This window comes from Falco naumanni, chromosome Z, assembly GCF_017639655.2.
Source record: "Falco naumanni isolate bFalNau1 chromosome Z, bFalNau1.pat, whole genome shotgun sequence".
NCBI classification, from domain to species: Eukaryota; Metazoa; Chordata; class Aves; order Falconiformes; family Falconidae; genus Falco; species Falco naumanni.
In genome coordinates, this window is record NC_054080.1 from 7,385,059 (window position 1) to 7,409,255 (window position 24,197).

The 24,197-nt window shown below is 38.2% G+C and overlaps 1 protein-coding gene across 3 annotated transcripts in view; it reads right to left on the reverse strand.

Annotated features, from left to right (window-relative positions):
• Positions 1 to 24,197, reverse strand: part of KIAA0825 (KIAA0825 ortholog) — a 253,339-nt gene that overhangs the window by 163,401 nt on the left and 65,741 nt on the right. For all 3 annotated transcript variants that reach the window (XM_040580892.1, XM_040580893.1, XM_040580894.1), the window contains 5 exons: positions 16,679 to 16,849; positions 6,052 to 6,146; positions 4,093 to 4,320; positions 2,814 to 3,079; positions 1,425 to 1,575 (listed from right to left, as the gene is read on the reverse strand). In XM_040580892.1, the coding sequence (XP_040436826.1) occupies positions 1,425 to 1,575; positions 2,814 to 3,079; positions 4,093 to 4,320; positions 6,052 to 6,146; positions 16,679 to 16,849 (911 nt within the window). The remainder of the gene's footprint in view (positions 1 to 1,424; positions 1,576 to 2,813; positions 3,080 to 4,092; positions 4,321 to 6,051; positions 6,147 to 16,678; positions 16,850 to 24,197) is intronic.

Sequence of the window (24,197 nt, forward strand, 5' to 3'; positions counted from 1 at the left end):
TGTAACAAGAAATAGGTCTTAAGCCAACCTCTTCCACTTGGGATGCCTAGAAGAGTGCCATGGATGTAGCAGCTGCTCAGCATCATATCTCCTGAAGGCACTGAGCAAATCACAGTCTGTCCTTGGGCCATGGCCCAGCAAAACCAGTACAGTCAAGATGTAAAATTGCATACCTTCCACCTTGAGTCCTGCAAGTGTATGGAGCTGAGATACCAGCTTTCTTCATCCCTTCCTACACACAGCAGTTCTGATCAGTTTATGATAAAATTGTTTAGTTAATCCATATTCTTCTTGAGGCAGCTATTTCTGACAGTTAGGTTTCCTCGATGGTGAATAAGTTACTGGGTCACTAACAAACAGGACTGCAGACACTGAAGTTCATACCATGATTTATCAGTTTCCAAGAGCCACTAAATTTCTTACTTTCTTACCAACTCAGGACACCTGGGCTCACATTCAAAAAAAAGTAAAACACTTATTTACTTGTCTTTTAGGGGTGGGCATTTTGATAGAGTACTCATATTAAGGTCTGCATCACCTGTCCAGTATGGATGTTTATCACTGACTCAGCAGCTTTTGACACTACATCTGTAGAATACACATATCACACAGTTTTCTTTCATGTAAGAATTCTCGAAAATGCTTAACAAAACCACTCTAATTCTCTCATACCGCAAATGAGATAAGGAAGGGCAGGACTTCAGGGGATCTCAGTTACTATTGATAAAAATCATATGATACTTTTCACTTATTAAGTAAAAATAATTTTAAACAGTATATCTCAGTCTATGTCTGCATTAACTGAGATGAAGAAAAATCTCCAATAAATGATAACAATTTACTTGATCCTTAGGGGTTTTTTTTCATAGAATCATTAGGATCACAGTTTAAAAGCAGACCTGTGACTTCAAAATGCATGTGAAATGACACTAGTTATTTCAGAAATACATTGTTGAATGCCTAAGGGGAGTATTGTCCACCTAACTTTGTTACATCCTTTACTCACAAAAGCTAAAAAGGGGAACCAATTGAAAGTAAAAATCAAAGAATCAGATTAAAAATCTCCAGGAGAAAAATAGCTGTCTTTCATTTTTGTATGTCACACTTTCTATAAGAAGAGTTCAACTGACAGTGTCTTCTTTACCGAGTTCTATATAAATGTCTTGAACCCATCACACAATATTTTATTAAGCAATTGACACAAACACTACATGGTAATGATTTATCTAATCTTTAAATAACTACGCTTTCCTACACCACTTCTACAGAGACATTTGCCTGCAATAACAGATATTTCAAAATAGCAAATTCCAATAATCTTTATGTAAAAATAATGCTGATCTTATGCTTCTAATTAGTCAGAGAGCTGGCAAACAGTAAAACACATTTTGTAAAAGGGAGGCACAGTAAACTTAACCTCACACCTCATAAAAAGCTTTGTAGTCATCCCAGTGGTGGCTCTCAGCATCCTGTAAAATGCTTGTAGCACAAACTCTGACGCAGTAGTTCGTAACTTGAAACTGGAGAACGTTGATGAATTCCTGATATTGTTGGACAGGCACTAGGAACAGGGGTCTGTTCAGAGAGAATGATCAAAGAGGCAAAGATTGAAAGGCTGTGCACTAGGAGGTAACAATCCCCAGCACTGCAAATGGTTTTGATTATTAGGTATCAATCATTCATTTCCTCTTGGTCCTGGAGCCTGAACCTAGCATTCACTTTCGAAAAAATATCTGGTCTTTGTTTCACAAGTTCTTTAAATATATGCTCACCTATAAATTTTCATTTAACCAAGTCACTGAGAAATATATCACTTCATCCTATTTTCTGAGATAAAAGTACATTTGTCATTCGGTTATTGGGACACTCTGTGTTGAAGTGTAATTGCATCAGCACTTAGTGTGATAAAGAAAACATAAACACAGAGCCCTGGGAATATTTTTGTCAGGTATGTGAAAACTCCTTCATAATAGACTTAAGTAGAATTTTTGAACAGTAGTTTGGCCCAGACTTCCCATTCACAAAGATGTGCTTCATGCAGGAGAGAGTAAAATGTCAGAGGGAAAGTATCTCAACAATGCATACAACCCCTTACAAATCATACATTCTGTGAAAATTGCTATAGTTCAGGTGTCCCTCCCAGAACGCCCAGTATCTACTCTTGAATTAGATATGGCCAGAAACACAAGGGCCAATAAAGAGATATCTTACGTCAAAATCTCCTAAAAGCACAGCAAGTGTAGTTATTGCCCCCCCAGGCCAAACACTGCCTTAGACATTACACTACTACTTCGTATCTTCTCTTAAGTTTTATTCTGCATGCAGTGAAAAATAAATTCTAAAACTGCACTGGATGTATTTTTTCACATTTCTGAATACAGATTGTGTAAGGAAGAACTGCAGGAATGTACGTTTATACTGTCCTCTAAGACTGCTATGGGCTAAATCAAATTTTATGAAAATTCAGCTATCGCAAAGGTCAGAAAAGGAAATTAAGGCCTTGGCCCCTTATTTATATGAAAGCAAAGTACGTTCAGTTCACTGGACAATCCTATTTACTGAAGCTTAATAAATAAAAAATATTGATCTGCAAATCAAACGCAGATCTTAAACATAAATAATTTGTTTTGTAATGGCTGCTTTAGATTATCAATAGCTTTGATTCAGGTCTTTCCATAAATAGTCCATGCAGTGCATGTGCTAAAAAATATGATGCAATTTGGAAAAATACCACCACACTGTATCACCAAAATGGAATGAGGTCCTGTATTATTTATATTTGAATTAAACCATTATAAGTAAGCGGGACTCACTTTTTGCTTGTTTCTCTCATTAAATTGCTATACATTGTAAAATGCTGAAAGATGTATATTGCTGTGGAAAGGGCAGCATACAAGTCTTGCAGGGGAGCCTTGGAGGGGACGTCTTTGCTTTTCTCCTCTAGTCTTGCCAGGACAGCTGTTGCCACTTTGCTGCAGGCCTCTACAAAGTTTGCTCTAATTTCCTGAAGAGAATCATCTCTGCATGCCAGAGCCAGTGGAAGCAATGTGTCAAGTTCTTCCATGATGTCAGAACAAAACTGAGAGAAATAAATGTGCCATCAAGTTATTTGTATTCTGGCAGCGCTGTTTAATTTACACACGCTAGGGCCAGATTCTTGAATAATGAAACTGGCATAAAACATAAATACATTAGATCAGCTTTACAAACATTTCATTCTGTTATATAGGGAAGAAACGTTTATCTACAGTAAATGAATTATTATTTCATTCCTTGCTTTAAAGCTGCATAATACATATTGGGGAGAAAAAACCCAAAACCATCTTAAGCTAGTAATGCCTTAATTTTGTTTATGACTTCATTAGATGTGCATACAAAGGATAAGGTTAATTCCCTGTAAACAAAGATAATTTTCTAAACTAATCTATTTTGAAAAATATACAAACACATTTCTTAATACTGAATTTAATACTGAAAAAACAAACTTGTCACTCTTAGTAAATTCGTACATTGATCTTTCTAAAATTATCTCCCAAAAGCTTATGTGTTATTTTAAGCAAACATTTATTAAGAGCATTCCAAATTTGCCAGAACAGTTGCAAAGCTTACTTAATAAAAGAACTTTCCAACACACATTCCCTTAGAAAACCAATTTAATTAGTTGTCATAAATGACCTTTCAGCCAAATCAAAGAACTATAATTTGGCCGTATTATTGGTTATGCTGATTAGTTAAATGGCATGTCTAAGGATATGAATACAGGAAATCCCTTTATAGCTATGCTTCAAAGCTTTCAGCATTTTCCCATCGAGACACTTGGTAACAGAGCAGATACAAATCAGAATGTTTTAGAACTTTTTGGATGAAAAAGAGAATGCCAGCGAAGTTTAAAAGTTAATTCTTTCAAGTATAGACTATGGGCCATTGTATAAAGCTCTGTTCAGTCTCATATTGTAATGCCTCTCACTTTCTTCTTAATTCCATTTATATAAGAAATAGAATATTAATGGTACTGTAAGTACTTCAAAGTGTAGATGGCGAACAGCCCTGGCATTCTGTCTCCCCTCAAACTTCAGATCTTTTGATACCTGCCTTAGCAATTCGTTTTGGTTGCTCCTCCTGTTGGACTGCTCCGCATGACTCCCTCATTTGCTGGTTGTTTACAAGACTCATTGCATAGCCTGCAGCTGAAAACTCTTCTTTCTGCTCATGTTGAAGAATTTTAGTTGAAAAATCCTCGATTGCTATTGTTACACAGTGCGCCACAGAAGAACACAGGTCTTTAAACGCATTTCTCCAGCCAAAATTCAGTAAGATAGGCTGAAATACATATTTATGTTAAATCAACCCGAATTCATTATTCAGTGTTATTATTGTCTGAAACATATGCAATCTTATGTAATTAAAGGACACCACCACCTTTTGAAATTAATTTTAATAACTTAAAATATACTCTGCTTGCCTTGACATCATATTAAAAGCAGTATATACACTCAACAAAAATGAACACACGTAACTATTAAATTTGTCATCAAATTTTTAAGAAATAAATTTACAAAACCCCCTGTTTAAACAAGACTGCTTTTTAAAAGCCATGCTTCATCTTCATGTTATTTTTAATCTTTAACAGAATCTATTTAACAAAGGAAAATACATTTACAACTATTTTCAATATTTTAACAAATAATCCAGCAATTGATACCCTGTAATAATTTTCACAGTAAGGTAACAACTGGAAGTTACTAACCATGAATATTAATGGAAAACATGTAGGGAAGCTGGTTTTAACACAGCCAAACTGGATTTCACTTCTCAAGAGCTCGTTTTAGCAAATATTAAAATGTTTAAATAGAGATTTCTTGCTTTTAGCCAATGCTGGCTTTCACTACGGTTTACATCAGCTCCCAGCCTTCTATAAACAGAGACTTCTGAAGTTATCTGAAGCATAACAGTTGTGAGAAGAAGACACAGTAGGACATCATTACTTTTCCACTAATCTTACTTTGCATTGCTCACATGACATACAGCAGACAAACCTTACCAGAAGTGGCCAACTGAGAATTGCACCAAGAGGAATACTTTAACAGCATAAGATGTATAGTAAAGATCCCCACCATGAGGGCATAGCAGGAGAAAAGAAAAGAAGGATTCCTAGGAAGCTGCAGTTACAATAATAACTTGGAAGACAAAGAAGGGCTACGAATTTAATCCCTTCCAGGTTACTTCAGTCTAGAAGATGCCTCCTCCTTCCTTTCCTTTTCCCCACTCCCAGCACCCAATCCCAGTGAGCACAGAGACAGCGCCCACAGGCACCCATTCTTGCACTCTCTCCTTTTTTAAAATTTTTTGACCTTGGGTCAAGTAAAGCTCAATCTTCTCAAAATATTGTTCTTTGTAAACTATAAAATATAGGAATATTCATTTCACAAACTGATTCAAAGCACATTTTAAAAAGTCATTTCAGCATTACAGTTGAGCTATTAGGAAATTAAATTCCACTATCACAAAATAGCGGACTCATTACGCAGCATTTAGGTCCCATACATTCAACAATAAAAATCTGTTTAGTAGTAAATGGGACCCAGACTAAAACTTAAATCTTATACATACATTTTACAAAGCATAGTGCTTACTACACAGTAGTTTGTTGGCATCAAAGAAACTGGACATTGTGTGAGTACTTATCCCTATAGGAAGCATCATTATGATCAAATGTTAAGAACCTGACAGATTTTTTAAGATTCTGCTGTACTTGAGAATATATTTAACACTGAAGAAAACTATCAAATTTTAGCATTTTTACTGTTTTGTTCTGAGATATCTTATACTTCTGATGTTAAATCCATCTTGTTATTAAAACTTAAATAACAACCACTTCTTCATGAATACTGTAAGATTTTATTCCATCTTACCTGCTCCAAAAATTAATTGCAGTAGCTAAATAATGAAACTATGGCAATAGGTGTTTATAATGAACATGGTGAAAGACTACACTGGAGACACAGACAAAAGAAAATCCCCTACAAAGTGTAAGACTCTTTTCATACTCACCTCTTCTACCTGAAGTAACTGTTCAGGAAGCACACTGGTTTCATTTGCTCCAGTTTCTCCTATTAAAAGCTCCCCACTAGCTTTCTTCAGAACTCCTGCACAGTATGATAAAAGGGATCAAAGTTAAGATTAATTCTGTAGAAAAGTCAGCAGCCTAAAACACCTTCTGATATATCAATATGAAGCATAAAAAACCCCTCAACAACATGTAGGGGAATACTAATGTTATGGTAAAGTCAAATTCAGGTTATACACAGCTCCTTTTATATAACATGATGAAATCCACATCCCATTGTATTCATATTTTATACAAACGCACATGTAATGTGTAAAATATAGTTTCTTTTGTCATTAATTCATTTCTATACTGATTGTGCAGTCACCTGTTCCTAGGGAGAACAGATAACGTTAGAACAGCTGTGTAGAAATTAATTTCTATTCTTTGTTCAATAAATTATATGAATTGCACACTAATGTATTTTTATAGTTTTTACTTATTTGGAAACGCCAGTATGATAAGAATAAAAAGACAGTTAATTAGTACAGTTATTATAAGCAAAACAATGGTGACGGGAACAAGAACAAGTGAAGCTCCTTAAGAAGGGCTGGTAGAAAGCTCACTCATAAATCTTGGGAGTAATGGGAATATTGCCCCAGTTTTGACAAGGACAAACCACTGTCTGGGGTAGATATCACTTCCATCAGTGTTTCAAGCAACCCAGGAGGTGCTGGGTATGCATTAATGGTACCTTCCTCCTCCAAGTGTCAGAGGAGCCAACAAGGATAGGTGCTTTGCTGGATCTCATACTCACCAAGAAGAAGGGGATCAATGGAGATGTAAGGATCAAAGCCAGCCTTGGCTGCAATGACCATGAGATGGGGGATTTCAGGATCCAAAGGGCAGGAAGGAGGGTGGAAAGCAAGCTCACAACCCTGGCCTTCAGAAAAGCCTATATTAGCTTCTTCAAAGGTCTGATTGGAAAAGTTCCATGGGATAAAGCCATTGATGGAAATGGAGTCCAAGAAAGCTCGTAAATATTCCAGGATCACCTCCTCCAAGCTCAAGGGAGTTGGAAAAAAAAATGCCAGGAGGTCTGCACGGATGAACAAGGAGCTCCTAGCTAACCTCAAACACATATGAATACAGAGGGTGGAAGCAAGGGTGGGCAACCTGAAAGGAAAACTGAAACAATACCTGAACATCCAAAGATGAAGTTAGGAAGATAAAGTCTAAATGCAACTAAATCTGGCCAGGGATGCAAAAGACAACAGGAAGGGTTTCTGTAAGTACACAGGTGACAAATGGAAGACCAAGGAAAATGTGGACCCATTGCTCAATGAGATTGGGAAAAAGGCTGAGGTACCAGATGCCTTGTTTGCCTTAGTCTTTACTAGCAAGACTCGCCTTTGGGAAATCCCATTTCCCAGAGACTGGGGGTAAGGCTGGAGCAAGGAAGATGCGCCCTTGGTGGAAGAGGATTTGGTCTGGGAATACTTCAGCAAACTGGACATATGTAAGTCCATGGGCCCTGATGGGATGCACCCATAAATGCTGAGGGAGCTGGCAGATGTCATTGCAAGGACACTCCCAATAAACTTTGATCAATCGTGGCAACTGGGAGAATAGTCCAAAGACTGGAAGAAAGCAAATGTCACTCCTGTCTTCAAGAAGGACAGGAAGAAGGAACCAAGGCATCTCAGACCTAAGTCAACCTCACCTCAATCCCTGGGAAGGTGACAGAGCAGCTAATCCCGAAAACCACTTCCAGGCACATTATGGACAAAAGAATAATCAGGAGTACTCGGCATGGTTTCATCAAGGGGAAGTCATGCTTGGCCAACTTGATAAGCTACTACAAGAAATGACTGGCCTGGTAGATGAGGGGAGAGCAGTGGATGTTGTCTACCTGGACTTCAGTAATGCCTTGAACACTGTCTCCCCTAAGATCTTGTTATGGGACAAGCCACAGGCGAGCTCGATGTATGGGCTGGATAAGCAGACAGTGAGGTGAGTTGAGAACTGGCTGAATAGCCAGGCTTGAGCATGGTGATCGGTGGCAGAAAGTCAAATTGGAGATCAGTAACTAGTGGTCTATCTCAGGTCCAGTCCTGTTTAACATTTTCATTAATGATCTGGATGAGAGGGCAAAGTGTACCCTCAGCAGGTCTGCAGCAGACACCAAACTGTGAGGAGTGGCTTGAGGGTCACATTGCCATCCAGAGGGACCTCAACAGGCTGAAGAAATCGGCACACAAAAACCTCAACAAGTTCAACATGGAGAAGTGCAAAGTTCTGCACCTGGGGAGAAACAAAACTACGCACCCATATATGCTGGGGGCCACCCAGCTGGAAAGCAGCTTTGCATAAAAAGGACCTGGGGATCCAGTTGGACACCCAGTTGAACATGAGCCAGCAAAGAAGGCTAATGGTATCCTGGGCTGCATCAGACAAAACATTGCCAGCAGGTCAAGGGAGGTGATCCTTCCTCTCGATGCAGCGCTGGGGAGTGCTGTGTCCAGTTCTGGGCTACTCAGTACAAGAGAGACACAGACATACTGGAGAGCATCTAACGAAGGGTGATGAAGATGATTAAGGGAGCAGAGCACGTCTCCTATGAGGAAAGACTGAGAGTACTGGGACTGTTTAGCTTGGAGAATGGAAGGCTCAGGCAGGGATGTCAGTAATGTATACAAATACCTGTGGGAGGGTGCAAAAACGACAGATCCAGGCTTTACACAGTGGTGCCCAGTGACAGGACAAGAGGCAACAGGCACAGATGGAAACACAGCAAGTTCCCTCTGAATATCAGGAAACACTTTTTTTACTGTGAGGGTGACTGAGCACTAGAACATGTTGTTCAGAGAGGCTGTGGAGTCTCCATCCTTGGAGATACTCAAAAGCTGTTCGGAGATGATCCTGGGCAACTGGCTGTGCATGGCCCTGCCTGAGCAGGGGTTGTTGGACCAGATTACCTACAAAGGTCCCTTCAAACTCAACCATTCTGTGAGTCTGTGCTTCAAAAGGAAAATGAGAATAGAACCAAACAATATGGTACTTCTAATATCTGCCTCCTAGCATAAAGCTGGTAAACAGCACAGCTGCAGAGAGTCCTTATTTAATGCATCTTGTGAAATTAAAAGCAGTAAATTTTAAATGATTAGGTGCCTTCAAGCATTGTTAAAGATTATCTTCTAAGCATAAATTTACAGGTCTTCAGTCACCTGAACCTACTGATAGTACACATGGCAAAGGTTTTCTCTTTCTATGAAATACCCAGCATTTGCATATACATAGGATTTCATGTGCCCAAACTGGATTTTATCTTTCCCCTAAACAATTCACCCTCCGAAAATGAACAGTCCAGTTTTCATACACCTATACAGCATTCTAAAGCTTCAAGGGGTTTGGTTGTTTGGTTTTTTTGGTTTTTTTTTCCTCTAGTGCTGTTTTTGTTTACATTTTCAAAAGATGTTAGGGGAAAAACAGATCTGAGCTGGAAAAAACTAAAAATAAAATGGTAGACTATAGAACAGGAAAGACTAAGCAGGTAATCTAGGTCCCTGATCAGCATTCATTACAGACAGCATCATAAACTTACTGCTTTTTTCAATATGTTTTAATGTATTTTATGATAAGCTTACCTGCAGTTTTCTTCAGAAATTACTGAAGAATTTAAAAAGAAACCCTAAATGACTGGGTATTTTCCCTTTTCTCTATTCTGTGCTTTTAACCTCAAATTTCCCTCATTTCTCCTTTTTTGTAGATAAAACATCTGATTCTAACTATAAGAACAACTGAATATCTATATATTCACATCCTCTTGCTGTCACTACTTAGATCAGCTATTATAATTTTTTATATCAAGACTTTAAAGAAAATCTTTAACATTTAAACTAAAATCCTTCTTTATTTGTGTAATTGCTGGCTTACCTGTTAAGAACTCATATGTGAGATAAACAGGTATCGAGCTGATGGCAGATTTCTGCCTCAAGGACAAGAGGCAAAAGAGCCACATGCTGATTCCGCCAGCATCAGCCATTTTAAATGTTCCTCCATTTTTAAATTAACAGGTTCTACTAGATCTCCCCACTTCCTTTTCTAACTAACTGCCAGGGCACTCTTGCCCTATATCTATGCACACGCAGGCTCACACATATATAAAACCTTTTCTGGTCTTCCCAAAGAAGCCTTAGGGTCAAGTCTCCTATCTTTTACTGAGTTCCTTTGGTTTTGCAAGTTTTTACTCTTCCCAAATTCCATGTAGGTAAAATTGGCCTCAGTCTTCTCCAGTTTAACCTCCAGCTAGCAAGGGCTCCCTTCACACTCTTCATTGATCATTGCACGCTGGACACAGCCCCCGCAAAGCCTCTGCACTTCAAATGACACCACAGCCTTCCTCTCAAACATTACTTCCACGGAGACACATATCAGACTGCCCTCCTCCTGTCCTGCTACTTCTTCATGGGTCTTCTGACAGTCTTGCCCTAATCATCAAACTCCCATGGGAAATAACAAGTGCAGCTTTATTAGGAGACTGGTACAGCTGCTGTAGTGAAGCTACTCGGCCCAAATTAGTTTGCCATTGCAGACAGGAAGGCAGACAATGGGATGGAGGAAGCATCACTACCAAGACAGACATAGTTTGCTGCACTAATTCTTTGATTCCTCTCTTCTCCCAAACTCCAAACCTCAGATTCCATTTGCACAAACAGAAATGTATGCGATCCTTCTTATATGGCTGCTTAGAGGAGAGAATTTCCAGAAAGGGCGCAGAAAGAAGCAAATGTCATGACAGGAGAAGATGGAGAATGAAGGAAAAGTCTGTTTTTCATACTTGCTCCCCTTTCCAGAGTACATTCTACACCTGCAACCTTCTTGGTTATTAAGGAAGACTGGATTAATCACAAGTCCTTGCTGTATGTTCCACAGACTTGATAAACTGCTCATATTTTGTGTACTTCCTTCAGTTTACTAGCCAGGCAGCTTGAATCATTGTCAGTAAATATTCAAAACCAAATTAAATCAAGTGCTTCACTTACAATCAAAACTCTTCAGCCAACCCTCCTCATGTGTATTAAAATTTCTCTGGGATTATTCTGTTTAAAGCTAATATTTTTGCATATATCCCCTTTGTCTTCAATGTAATTTATTCTTTCTCCAATTCAGTATTTTTCTGGTTTTGTAATAATGATGACAGTGAGACCTCTTGTATTGTTAACATAATTCTTTTTCTTCCTTATAAGAAGTTCTATTAAATTATTTTTTTCTACAGAATTCCACACCTTTCCTGTTCTTTTTGTAGTATTTAGGGTCATAAGAACAGTCATTGTGACATCATCTTGCGTGCAGCACAGTATAGCAAAGCATCAAGCAAATGTTTTGTATGACAGCTCACTAACTGCGAATAAGGTAACAGCACAATCAAAGCTGCTTACTAGTTGGATTCAGCCAGCTCAGCCAGAACTTTTATTGAAACTCTACTGGAAATATTATGTCTTGCAGAAATGGGAAATAACACTCCACCACAAATATAAGTAAGCAGAAGAAACAAAAATATTTGATTATCTGTAGATTAAAAACCCTTCTGCTTTCTTTCTTCAATAATGGACTTTTTATTTGTTGTACTATACTGAGCAAACTGCATAACACACATACAGAAAACGTACATCCGAAATCAAACTCTCTCCTAGTGTAAATTCCATCTTCAGTTTGGATTGATCTCTTCAACCTACGTATTTCTTAAAGAAGCTACCTGAACATTTTTCTTTGAGACCAAAGCAAAAATCACACCTTCCTTTCTTGATTTGTTACAACTTCAAAAGTCCATTAAGAAGATGCACCTCATAAATTTGACTCCATGTTCCTTTCATTTCACTTTCCAAAAATGGATATAGAGTAAAGGATTTCTTCTTATGCTGCGAAGGAAAGACCTTTGCAAATCTTCCCAGTCCTCTGAGACAAAGCTTGTAAACCTAAGGGCGTGACAACTTTGCCCACAGTGTTTTCAAAGAGCTCCACTGGAAAAAGCTTTTCTTGGAACTCATTATCTGATCTGTCCAAAGTTCACCTTTCTCACTGGAATGCGGGGAAAAAAAAAAAAAAAAGTGAGAGACAGATGAAAGTACGTTAGAAGTTTTTGATTTTTTTAAAGTCTCAACAAGAGGCTTCTGAAAAGCCAGAGGGAAGAGAAATCTACCTTAAAGATGGGAAGAGAATGCAATTTGGCAGAATCCTAACCCAAAAACTCTTACTTAACCCCTGACTGCAGCTGAATGTTCCAGATTCCTTCAAAGAGAGTAACTCCTGTGATGCTGCATGTACTAGGTATGTCAGAACATTTCAGGAATTTCAACTGAATGTAAATAGTGAAGTAGACTATCTCATCACAGTAGGCATGACAAGATAGAGTCTTGTTTAACCCTGCAGAAGAAAGGGTTAAACATCTGGTCAAGAAAAAACAGAAGGTGGTTACTTCTTCAATTTTCTGAAACCTATTGCTTGTAGTGGAACAAAGTGGGGTTATGCAACACTGAGGATAAGTGTTCTGTAAATGTTTGTAGAAATATGGATATCTTTCTTCAGAAAGGTAGAGTAGCAGTCTTGTCCAGATGCCACACTAAAGTTCAGAGATGCAATGAAATCACATCATCATTTATTTGTTGGAAAACTTCTTCATTATTTTCTCCTTTTATTTAAGAGAAAACTTGAACACTACACTGGCACTAGATAAAATGTGTATTTATACCACTTTTTTTTTTTTTTTGATTGTGCTTAGGTAATGCTAATGTAACTCGCAATGAAGCACAAAACTTGGCATGTACATACTGCTCACTAAGGAATACATGCTAAGTTAGGTCTGGTAAGGGAAAGCCAAAAAATAAAACCAGGAAGAACTGGATGGAGAATAGTGAAAAGAAGTTAGAGTGGAAAATGCAATTCATAGAAATTTTTTTCAATCTGTGCAAAACAACTCAGCAAAATGATGATCCTGATTATATTCCAGAAGATGCTGGATACAGAACTCTCAAACTGAACTCGGAGAACTATCCGTATCACCTAAAAAAACTCTCTACATCCATCTCCCTACAGAGTTCACTCTGGTTCACTGTTTCCTTTGGTGCTATTGTCTGCCATGGGGTTACCATCAGAGAACACTGGTAGGCAGTACTTCCCTCTAACATCTATTTTCAACCGCCTAAATTGGTCTTCATAGGATTCCATTGTGCACACTGCAAAGAAACTTGTCTTGTTGCCAGCTAGAACTGTGAACTACATGTCTTTCTTTTCTTCACTGTTCTTTTTTTGGTTCACAAGCAACCTCCTACCAAAAGCAGAATCCGCAGAAGAGACTACATCCAAGCAATAATGCAATGAAAAAGTATGAAGAGAAGCCCAGGTGGCCACCTTGCAAATTTCCAATGTGGAAGCCTTCGACCTCTCCGCCCAAGAAGCAGCTATAGTCCTAGTGTAATGAGCTTTACAAACCCTGGGAGCCTCTTTACCCTTAACTACATACGCCTCCCTAATACAATCCCTTAACCATCTAGCTAAGGAACTCTTAGAAGCCGTTTGACCCCTCTTAAGACCCCCTAAGAGTACAAACAATCTGTCAGAAGATATGAAATCTTTGATTCTTCTGTGATAAACCCTAAGTGTTCTTCTTACATCCAATTTATGCAGCCATTGCTCTTTGTCATCGCTGGGTTTAGGGAAAAATGAGGGCCAAGAAACCGTCTGGTTTAGATAAAACTCAGATGCCATCTTTGGGACAAAAAAAAAAATTAAAAGAGGAACCATCCAAAGAACTACTTTGTTTCTGATGGAACTTTACACATGTTCTATATATCAAGATCGAAGTACTAGGGAATATGCTGAACAAAAATCAACTCAAACTGCCATTGAAACAGCTATACACATAAACGCAACACTTGACATAAGCACATGAAAAAACATTATTTTTGTTGCATCTCTGCATGAGTTACATAGATAAAAAGGCTCCCGTGAATACTAAAAGCAACCAAAAAGAAAAGGAAGCAAGTGCAAGGTTCCAGTCTATGTGATGCCTAGGGAAACTTTCGCTCACTTGGATATTAGCCTACCTTTTATGAATTGGCCAGCTTCCCTTAATTTGCCACAGTACTACTCTCACAGCACTGATACTTGGGATATGCCTACACTGCAGTGACAGTTTGGGTACACCCAACCTAGCTTTAAACCAGTGAGAGAGAGTACAGGTAACTGTCTAGCAACAGCAGACCATGGTTCAGTCCGGGCTAATTTGCTCTGCTGCTTAGGTTGGTTCCGCAGCCTGCACTGCATTGTAAACCTGCTACTGGTACCCTAGTTAATTTAAAGCTGCTTTGGACAGATCTGCACTCTAGATTCTGTTAAATTAAACAAGATTTCTAGGAAGAAGGTTTCTAAATAAGTACAGAGGAGAGCCGTTACATTTTCCAGTCACATATTATAATGCATTTTGATGAAAATAAAGCAAGGATTCTAATCAATCCTTCTTATGAAAACTCAGTCTTCATCAGTGAAAAAAATAAGATTATCAGCCCAATAAAGGACATTAACAGAGAAAATCTTAAATCCCTTTTGGTAATTAACAGAACCTGGAACTACTGGGAACATTGCTCACATTCTCCCATATCAAATCATCTTTCACTTCATCACTGGATTTGAGATTTCTGACAATATGAAGTGAAAGTAACAAAAATAACACAAATAAACCCTTCTTCTAGTCAGACATATTTTTTTTTTTTTAAATTTCTCTGGCCGTACCTCGTCTTCATATATTATCCAGAAACCGATATAACTGAGCAAAGTTTTGTGAGTATAACCACCTGATCAGAATAGCAACACTGAAAACAAAGGTATGTTTGAGGACCTCAATAACATCCACCTGTAAAAGTTTTACCTTCAACTATGATTCAGTGTAAAAGCAATTTTATGTTTTCTTTAGAACAGGCCTTCTACCCAGAAGACTGACTCCTACAACAAGATATAGTAATACCTCCCATTCAAATTTAAGTAGAGGTACCATTGAAGAACTGACTTGCTTTAGACATGATTAGCTAGCTAAAAGAATATTCCTCGAAGAAGGCTTAACACACTTCTGAGAAACAGTTCTGAAAGTAATTAAGCTTGGAGAAATGCCTGTAGGATAAAGTGCTAAATACACTCCTGGAAAGCAAAATCTTTCTTCTTAGCATTGAAATCATTAAGTTATCTGAATTATTGGAGATCATATGTCTTATAGTTAGTTAAAACATGTCAAAGAAATTTCCCATTCAAGAGTTCTTCAATTTTTTACATTTTATCACAGAATATACAAATAAAAAGAATGCTTAAAATTACCCTTAATGAATGTATGCCCTATCCTCCACACTACCCCTATAGGAAGTTTACTGCAACACCTCTATGTAGTATCAATGCCACAAAACATAAAACATAGTGTATAACAGGTTAACATTTCTTGAGAATTAGTAGAACTGAGAGATTGGAGGCAGAAATACATTGAAACCAATAGCAAAAATGGAACTTGAATGCAAATTTTATTTGAGCTTTGATTTATATTCTAAAAATACATAGGTTAACCTGTATTTCTTTATTTCAGAGTGTCAGTATTTCAGATGAAGAATCCACCAACAAAATGTGTGCCTTACAAATTTTATTTAATCTTTTAATTATTATTATTTTTTATCAATTTAGCATTCTGAGACTACATTCCCAAAACACCTTTCTTCTCAGCCTGCAGCTTGACTACAGAGATACCAAGTATTTGACTCCACCTATCCCCTCTCCCTGAGCAGCCTGGCCTCATTTCTGGTCTGATCGTTTCCTGCAATACAATCAAAGCTCTTGAAATCACTTGCTCTCTGGTGACCTGGAGTCTCTCTACTGGCAGAAGTAGCAGAGCAGAAGAACATTTATGAACATACTGTGACCTGGAAGGTATTATTCACCTGAATTTTCAGGACTTTGTGTTCTTGTCATATGACATGAATGCAATTAAATGAGTAAGTGAGCTTGGAATCTAAAGCAAATGCAGACCCGAGGCTTGATTGTGATGCAGTTTACTTTATTATGTAGAGCCTACTTCTACAAAATACTCACTGAAGCCAGTGGGATAAGCACAATAGTAAAGACAGTACATATTAGTGAGAGCTGTGTGTTAAAGCAGGGCAGTGTACTAAAACATTTAGTTGCATATGTATGTTCAAGTCAGTGTTCTCCCTCGAAAAAGGCAGCTTTCAAGGCCAAGTTCAGAAACAGTCACAGTTTCAAGGAATTTAGGCTCCATGCGTTGTTTTGTCCTACACAAAACACAGGATTTTATAGATAATTCAATATCAGAAATTATGTTACAGTGTTTGATAGTTTTTCATTATAATTCTCTAACAGTAGCTACCATACATCACAACTTTACACAACACTATCAGCTCTTTTCCACAGGTCATTGTGCTCAAATGTAAATCTGCATATTTCAAAAAGTTTTTCAGTGGATATGGCAATACACTTGTTTACAAAAGATGATGACATAACGTAGGTAATGTTGAAAACCATTTAAAATTATCCTTTTGCATAAAGTAGAATCAATAAATAAGGAAAAGCTTTCATTACCTTGAACATTCTTACTCCTCTCCATAAATGAAGGCACCAATAGAATTTCCACAGAGAGCTCTTCAATTTTTTCTTCCATTAATAAAAAGAGTTTGATAAGTTGAGAAAGACATTTGAGTTGATACAATGTTAAGCAGAAGTTCCTTCCTTTTTTGTGGTATTCTTGGGAGGCTGTTTAAGTAAAATCATAAAATACTTTTTACTATACCTTAAAAAAATTATCCTGCAAAACTGATTATGTAAGAAAGTAAAATACATCACATATATTATGCTGTAGCAAAAATGAAACTATCTTTTTCTCATTACAAAATACAGTTACATTAGTTCTTCCTAAGTCTTTGGCATTTCTCAACTATCTGGGAAGTTGCAACTGAATTCCATGTTTTGTTATTCATTAACTAGGATTTTCTCCAAGCAACAGATCTACTCAGAAACCTTCTCACCTGTGTTTTACAGGAAAACCACTGCATTGCAAAAACTCATTGAACAAAAGGAAAAAAACACGTCATTACTGTATTTTAATGGTTTGGGACATCACATCACTACACTGTCACTCTGCAAGTCACCTTGTCTGTTTAACAATCTGCTAGCACAATACAGTTGATGAATATGACATTTGAGTGAAAAGAAACATCAATCTAACGCTCCACAACTTTAAATATGTGAGGTTTGAAAACAAGCGAGACTGTCAGTGAACAAATATCAGCAAGTATTATACCTATAAGCATTTGGTATTTAAAAGAAGAAACTGAACATTTTATTTTGAAAGGTTAACACTTGTAATCATAACATATAATCATGTCACATCAACGAGGGAACTCTGATTTGAGCACAGTCAAGACTATAAAAGACTGTGAGCTGCCTCCAATTCACTATTACCAAAACCACATGGTTTTAAGTATTTTAATTTTATAACTTCTTTAAATGTAACAAATTTGCACTTCTATGCAAATTGCAGTGAGTTGATACCATGTTCCTATGCAGTTCTGTTGCAGATGTAACATCAGCAGAACAGTTTATGTAGAAAGTGTCAGAGTGAGAGCCAGAGTAGTTTGAAAAGGAAGCTCTAAAAGACGAAAACAAATAGAAATTGATTGAAATGTACTTTTATGTGTCAAATCTCTCTTACCTTTGCAATTTTGAAGTACTCAGTACCTCCCTTTTTCCTCAAAGTTCCTAGATATTTTTTTTAGGCATTCACAAATCACTTTTAAATAGACATAGATCTAAGTAGCAGAGCTGAGCTCTGAATACAAATTCCCTAATTTGCTATTCCAGTTTTGCAGCCTTAGAGATTGAACTGTGAGTTTTGCATCCACATCTGAATTTTCTCAAAGTTCCAAACAGATGTATTCATGCCAGCCCCTTGAATTTCTAAGAATGGCAAAAGAAAGTGTTATGCATAATTGCCTCTGTTAGTGACTTTCCCCTCTGAATAACAAGTAAATAATATCTGTATCACTGGGTTTCCAATGTTAAGTCTTAAACTTAAAAAAAAAAAAAAAAAAAAAAAAAAAAAGAAAAGAAAAAAAAAGACATTCTGCTATTCGGGGAATTTTTCTCCTTTCCTGAAAACTAAAAAACATAAACTGAGTTTAACTGACATGAAATGACTGCCCGAGTCTGCAGCAAGCCAGAAATGACAGATCCAAGATGTAAGAACCAAAAATGACATCACAAAAATCGATGGAATGTTAGCTCTGTCTCCTGTAACGTGAAACTCTACCCCCTCTCTTGAGGAACAAAGAAAGCTTACAATTATTTGATTGCCCCAAGCAATACTGTCCTCATTAGATCAAAAGGAAGTGGACATAGAAGCCAAAGGTATACCACAGTAATATTACTTTTAGAACACATTACCAAACTCAGAAAAAAGTCAAAATTTACATTTTTACTTTCAGTGACCATTCAAAATATATTTCAGCTGGAAACTAAAGATATTAAGTTCAAAGATCCCTCTTTATTCATGTCATTAAGAAGTTGAGAGAACACTTTAATATATGACAAAGCATATCACACTATATGCAAATGAACACTTACATAATCATCAGAGCAAAGGCTTACTGGTTAATACTACATATGTTCTACAAATGTCTCGAAAAGCCCTTCAGAATTTTAGGTTGTAAAGTATACACAAATTTCTAGATGCTTGAAGGTAGTGGAAAACACTGGGTTAATTTCATGGCTGACATAAAACTCTGATATAAAATTAAGGAAAAAAATGGAGGCAAGCATACAGTAAGTTCTGTCTTTGCTTAAAAAGCACAAACATATGCACCATGACAAGCAGTCAACCCTCAGACAAAAGGAAGGAGGTAAAAGAACAGTGGTTTAATGGCACTTATCAAAGCCTGAAGAATGAAGTTGAAACCCCTTGAATCAGTCATATTTGGAACTCATCAGAAACATACAGACATTTAGAACATGTGATGTGACCAGGTGATGGTCAATATAAAGGCATTAGAAAACAGGAAGGAAAGATGAGACCACCATGTAATTTCCTCCTAGAGTGGCAGACACTAGGGGAAGAAGGCTAAACAATCGTCTTTCACTACAGCTGTAAGGCACAGAACCCTTAAGATAGGATGCATTGCACAATCCAGATCCTAAGACTTCTCTGGAAGGAGAAAACCAAGCAAGCAAGCAAGCAACCAACCACCTCTATAGGATTTATAGAAAGTTCCATATACTATGGGTAACACATTCTTAAATTTTCTTTTGTTCTTTGTTAGGCTTTGTTGTGGTAAAGAAAATGTAACGTGATTAAATTTGACATGAAAATATACAAAAGATCCAGATATGACAAAAATTCATGCATCATTTACACAAGCTTTTTCTTACAACACTATGGATGGGTAAAGCCATACTCTCATATCAGCACAAATCATGGTGGTGTATCACTGAACCTGGCTATCAACCAAAATTGATGGTAATAATGCAACAGGTATTTGAAACAAGTGCTGGTCCGGTAACACCTCTCAACTGCTGACCCACACAGCTTACATAAAGTTGTGTATCATTCTGCACAGCTCACAATTTTTTGAGGCTCTTGGCTCAGGGCAGTCACCTTTAAACTACTCAGCTGAGCTACCCAGAACTATCACCGCAAGGCACTGTTACATCTCATTTTACTCATCCAATAACCACGGGTTTTACTAAAGAGTGCAGTCTCTACAGCTGCAGAAGCATGCCAGGAACACAGACACAGACTAGTTTTTACATAAGACTGGTGCTATTTCTTGTGGGCTTGGATAACAAAAGCATGTTATTGGACAGTCCAACTTTTGGAAGAAGTTAGCTTGAACTTCACATGTGCTTAGTTCATCCACAGCCGTTTGGAAGAACTGGACAGGGGGAACCACCAGAAGTGAATTTCCTTTCACATATGGTTATTTCTATATTCACAGCTTTATTGTCTCTCAGAAATGACAACTCATTTATTCAGTCCCTGATGACCAAATGGTATGCAGACATCTCAGTATCCAAAGCTTGATTGAGAGATATCATATATATCCCACAGTTAGGTTTCAAAATACTGATGGCAGCATTCAGCTTTGAAGACCACTGACCAGGCTGCTTGAATAAGCACATCACTGTCCATTTTTCAGCAGAGGGATATGAAAAGGCATTTCTCCTCAGACATTGATCTGACTGGACAACCACAGGACAGAAACATTTCAAAGCTGTGTAACAGCAAACAGTTTAGCAGCCAATGTGGTGACCTACAGTAAACGTGGAAACACGTTTGCAAGTCCTGTAGAATGCTGTCATGAAGAGTACAGGCCTCTAAGCGAACAGATGTGAAACAGACATGATGACTGTTCCTGGCCATGGCAGGCAGGTTGGAAATAGATGATCTTTAAAGCCCCATCCAACCCAAACCATTCTGTGATTCTACAATTCACTGTGATACATGTTCCACCAAATCTTAGTGTCACGAACCTGTCTGGAGGAAAATCGGTCTACTCACAGTGTAGTGTATGATTGCTCTGAAGAAGTTACTGAATGGATCATGACTTACGATACTAGGCCAGAGAACTAACATAACTCATTTACACAGGTGACAGCAAGAGAGACACTCCTCTGTGATGAAATGGTCTAAAGGTGCTGCCAGCACCCTACGCAATCCACAGAGGACCATGCACAGGATGACTGGAAGCATGTGAAGCTGATCTCAGCTAGCCACAAGTCAGAGGTAGCAATGGCATTCCAGCCTCACTGCAGAATAGAAGGAAGCATGCAGCAAGTTACATGATGCAAACAACTTCTTTCCTGAGCCGCTTGCAGTTTGCGACTATCATACTTCTAAACCTGATCTTTTCTGCACGTCCGAGTTCCACTCATGTAGTCCCTGTACGAGGAAACAGCTGCAGCAGAATCTTTAGCTCCCGGCATACATCAACAGGACCTCCGTAGTGTGTCCCAAAAATATGACATGTTGACCTCTGTTAAAGCACTACCTTTTGAGACAAATTTCTGAGAAGGTACAGAAAAGACTGGCACAGAGGCTACAGAGAGCCAAAGTGGATCATACAGCCATTGTCAATGTCCTAATGAGCCAATGCTGCACATACTGCTCTAAAGAGAGGTGAGGTCAGAAGCTAAACAGGCACAGAGGAGTAAGAAAAGGTTCTGAGCTCCTGAACATACACTCAGGCTTCTTTCTGTGCAGCAGAATCACGAAAACACCACTGTACGAAACCATTGCCTATACTGACGATTTCTGAACTGCTATGCAGGCTGGAACTGCCACCAGAAAAATCCTAAGCCAGTATGATGAGCTATCTTTAGGCACAACAAAAAAGATCCCAACCAAGCACAGTGTCAGGGATCACCAAAGGGTGGCTGCTCCCTGAGGGGCAGAGAGCAAAGCACAATGATATGGCCATCCCCACAGTCCCTAAGTAAGGCAAGCAAGGCAGACCCAGAGGTGATAGTCAGATTTCAACCAAGAGTCCAGATCATCAGCTAAGTTCATGGTGATCACATAAATCTTAGGTCAAGCCAGGAAGATGATTCACAGCTTTGGAGTCAGGATCAGGTCTGGTGAAGGTAACCATGAGTCAGGCACCGTTCCGTGATCATTAGGTAGGACCAAGGTGATAAGGCAGGTGCAAACTCAAACTAGAATGTCTGAATCAACGGGGTCCACAGCCAGTCAATGACATGGCTCTGGTGGAGACAGACATTAGGACACCTGGGATATAGCTCAGGCAGGGACCAAAGACCCAGGCCTCGGCTGAGAGGTCTCTTGGGTAGGCCACATGGAGGACCCAGAAGAGGCTGGTCAGGGCCATTAAGGTCCACTAGTGCACCCAGGGTTTTGCTGCACAGCCCTTAAGGACCTTCAGTTTTCAGAAGCTGTCCTTCTGTCCTGCTTCACCAAGGACCCGCATAACTCTTTTACTAAAAGGAAAGAAGATAAAGTACTTCAGGCCTCTTCTATCTAGACTGGTCCTTTCTGGGAGGCCTAGAGGGGAGAAGAAGTGGAAAAGACAAAAAATTTACTTGAATTAACTTGAACCTGCACTGCATTTATTTGTAGCAAGTAGATAAATCTGGATGGTTCATTACACAAAACTGGAAGGAAGCAAAGGAAAAAGCTCAAAACTCTCATCATTTTAGCATCTCTACATTTAGAAAATCTATACTCCTGATTTCCTGTCACACAGAGGCAAAGGGGGCATGAAGAGTACTTCATGTCCTCCGGCATGCTGATTTACCACCCCAGCCATCAAATGACACGCAGTAGTAGTCTGCCATCCCAAACAAGGTGATTCTCCAAGAGCTTTCCTTATAGAAAAAGAAGCCCCAGGTAAAATTAATATGGAATATCTATCAAACTGTGCAAGGTTTGCCACACTATGCTGGTACCAAGGCAGCCAATGCAGTCATACAGCATCAGAGAACCAGGAGTACTTATTTTCAAGTTTGGCCTTTCACTTTAGCAGAATGGACTTGAAGCTGAAGAAATTTTCCCAAGATCTGAAAGACATGCTATCCTATTTGAAAAATGAAGCAGTTCATCTTACCAGAGAACATCTGGCTGGTTCTATCTGGACAAAAGTGTACTAATTAGTCTTCAGGAGGTAGGAATGAGCACTCTGACCTAGCTGATCAACGAATCCACTAAACTAGGGGTTAGAGACAGACTACGTTGGATCTCAGGTTTCTCTTCAGATCTCATCCATGCCTCATGGCATAAAACACATAATCCTTTCCAGAGCAGAAGGAAAGCCTCAAATGCTGGCAAATCTAAGGATAAAATATGCTCATTGTAAATATTAAATAGTATTATATACCTGAAAAGAGGCCCTGAGTGAAGGCATCAATGCCACAAATATAAGCAATAAAATCTATTGATGAAGGGGGTGGGGTGGAAACCTGGTAGTAAAAAGTGTAAAAATACACAAAACAAGCAGAATACTCCAGGTCCCACATCCTCCAACTAAAGACAATGTTATGACAAACATACATCAATCATAAACCACAGATCGAGTTGGATCTACTTTTTTATACAGCCTTTCAAAACAATCTAGGCTTCTGTTCCATCCTTGTCTATTATGCAAACTAAATACTAATTTAGTTCTAAAAAACCTCACAAAGGTGTTTTAACATCTTAACATAAAACACATGGGTCTTGCATTAACATGCAATTGATCCCGGCTCTTAGGTAAATTCAAGCCAAAACAGTTCTACCATCCATATGGAATAACTCTTCAGTTGCACTTTCAAACGCTCTAAACCCAAATGAGCTTAGTCAGCTACTATGCAACTTAGAACACAAGATCCACCATAACCTAGGTTATGGGTCTACTTCACCTATGCTGACTTGCTGAATCTCTCAAAACCTGAAATTCTTGCAATGGTCACCCCACAATTTCTGGCTTTTCTCCCTCCTTCCTCACACTGGAACATTCTCCTGCAATTGGAAGAGCTATACAGAAAAGATTATGAAAGAACCTACATAGAAAGAGCATAGATAACACCCAGAATCAAATTTCTGCTGAAACAGTTAAGGATCAGTAACATACCAAGGGTTTTGCTGTTTCATTGCATAAATTGTGAGTGACATTTGGTTAACACTAAATATTTAGGTTCAGGTGCTGATAATTTGATATGAGCATGTAGTACAAACATACCTTTACAAAATGTAAGCACTCATCATGATCTTCAACAATCAGGCTTAATGATACAGTTACAAAAATGATTAACCAGAAAACAGCAAAAATGGCATTTGTTTTCTGCAGATGAAGTTACACATGCACACTAAATTCAAACAACTATTTACTTAGACTTTTGATAGCATTCTAAGGCTTCAGAACTTCTAAACGGCAGATGAGCATGCTGCCTTAAATTATTTTTATTATTATATCTTAGGCTTGAAATGTTAGATTGAAAACAATTTATCTTAACTAGCTGGCAAAACACTCCTTTTACCAATAAACAATAAAAACGCATGACAACACTTTTCTTGAAGTATGAAAAACACAACACTCCAAACAAGGAAATGGTAACT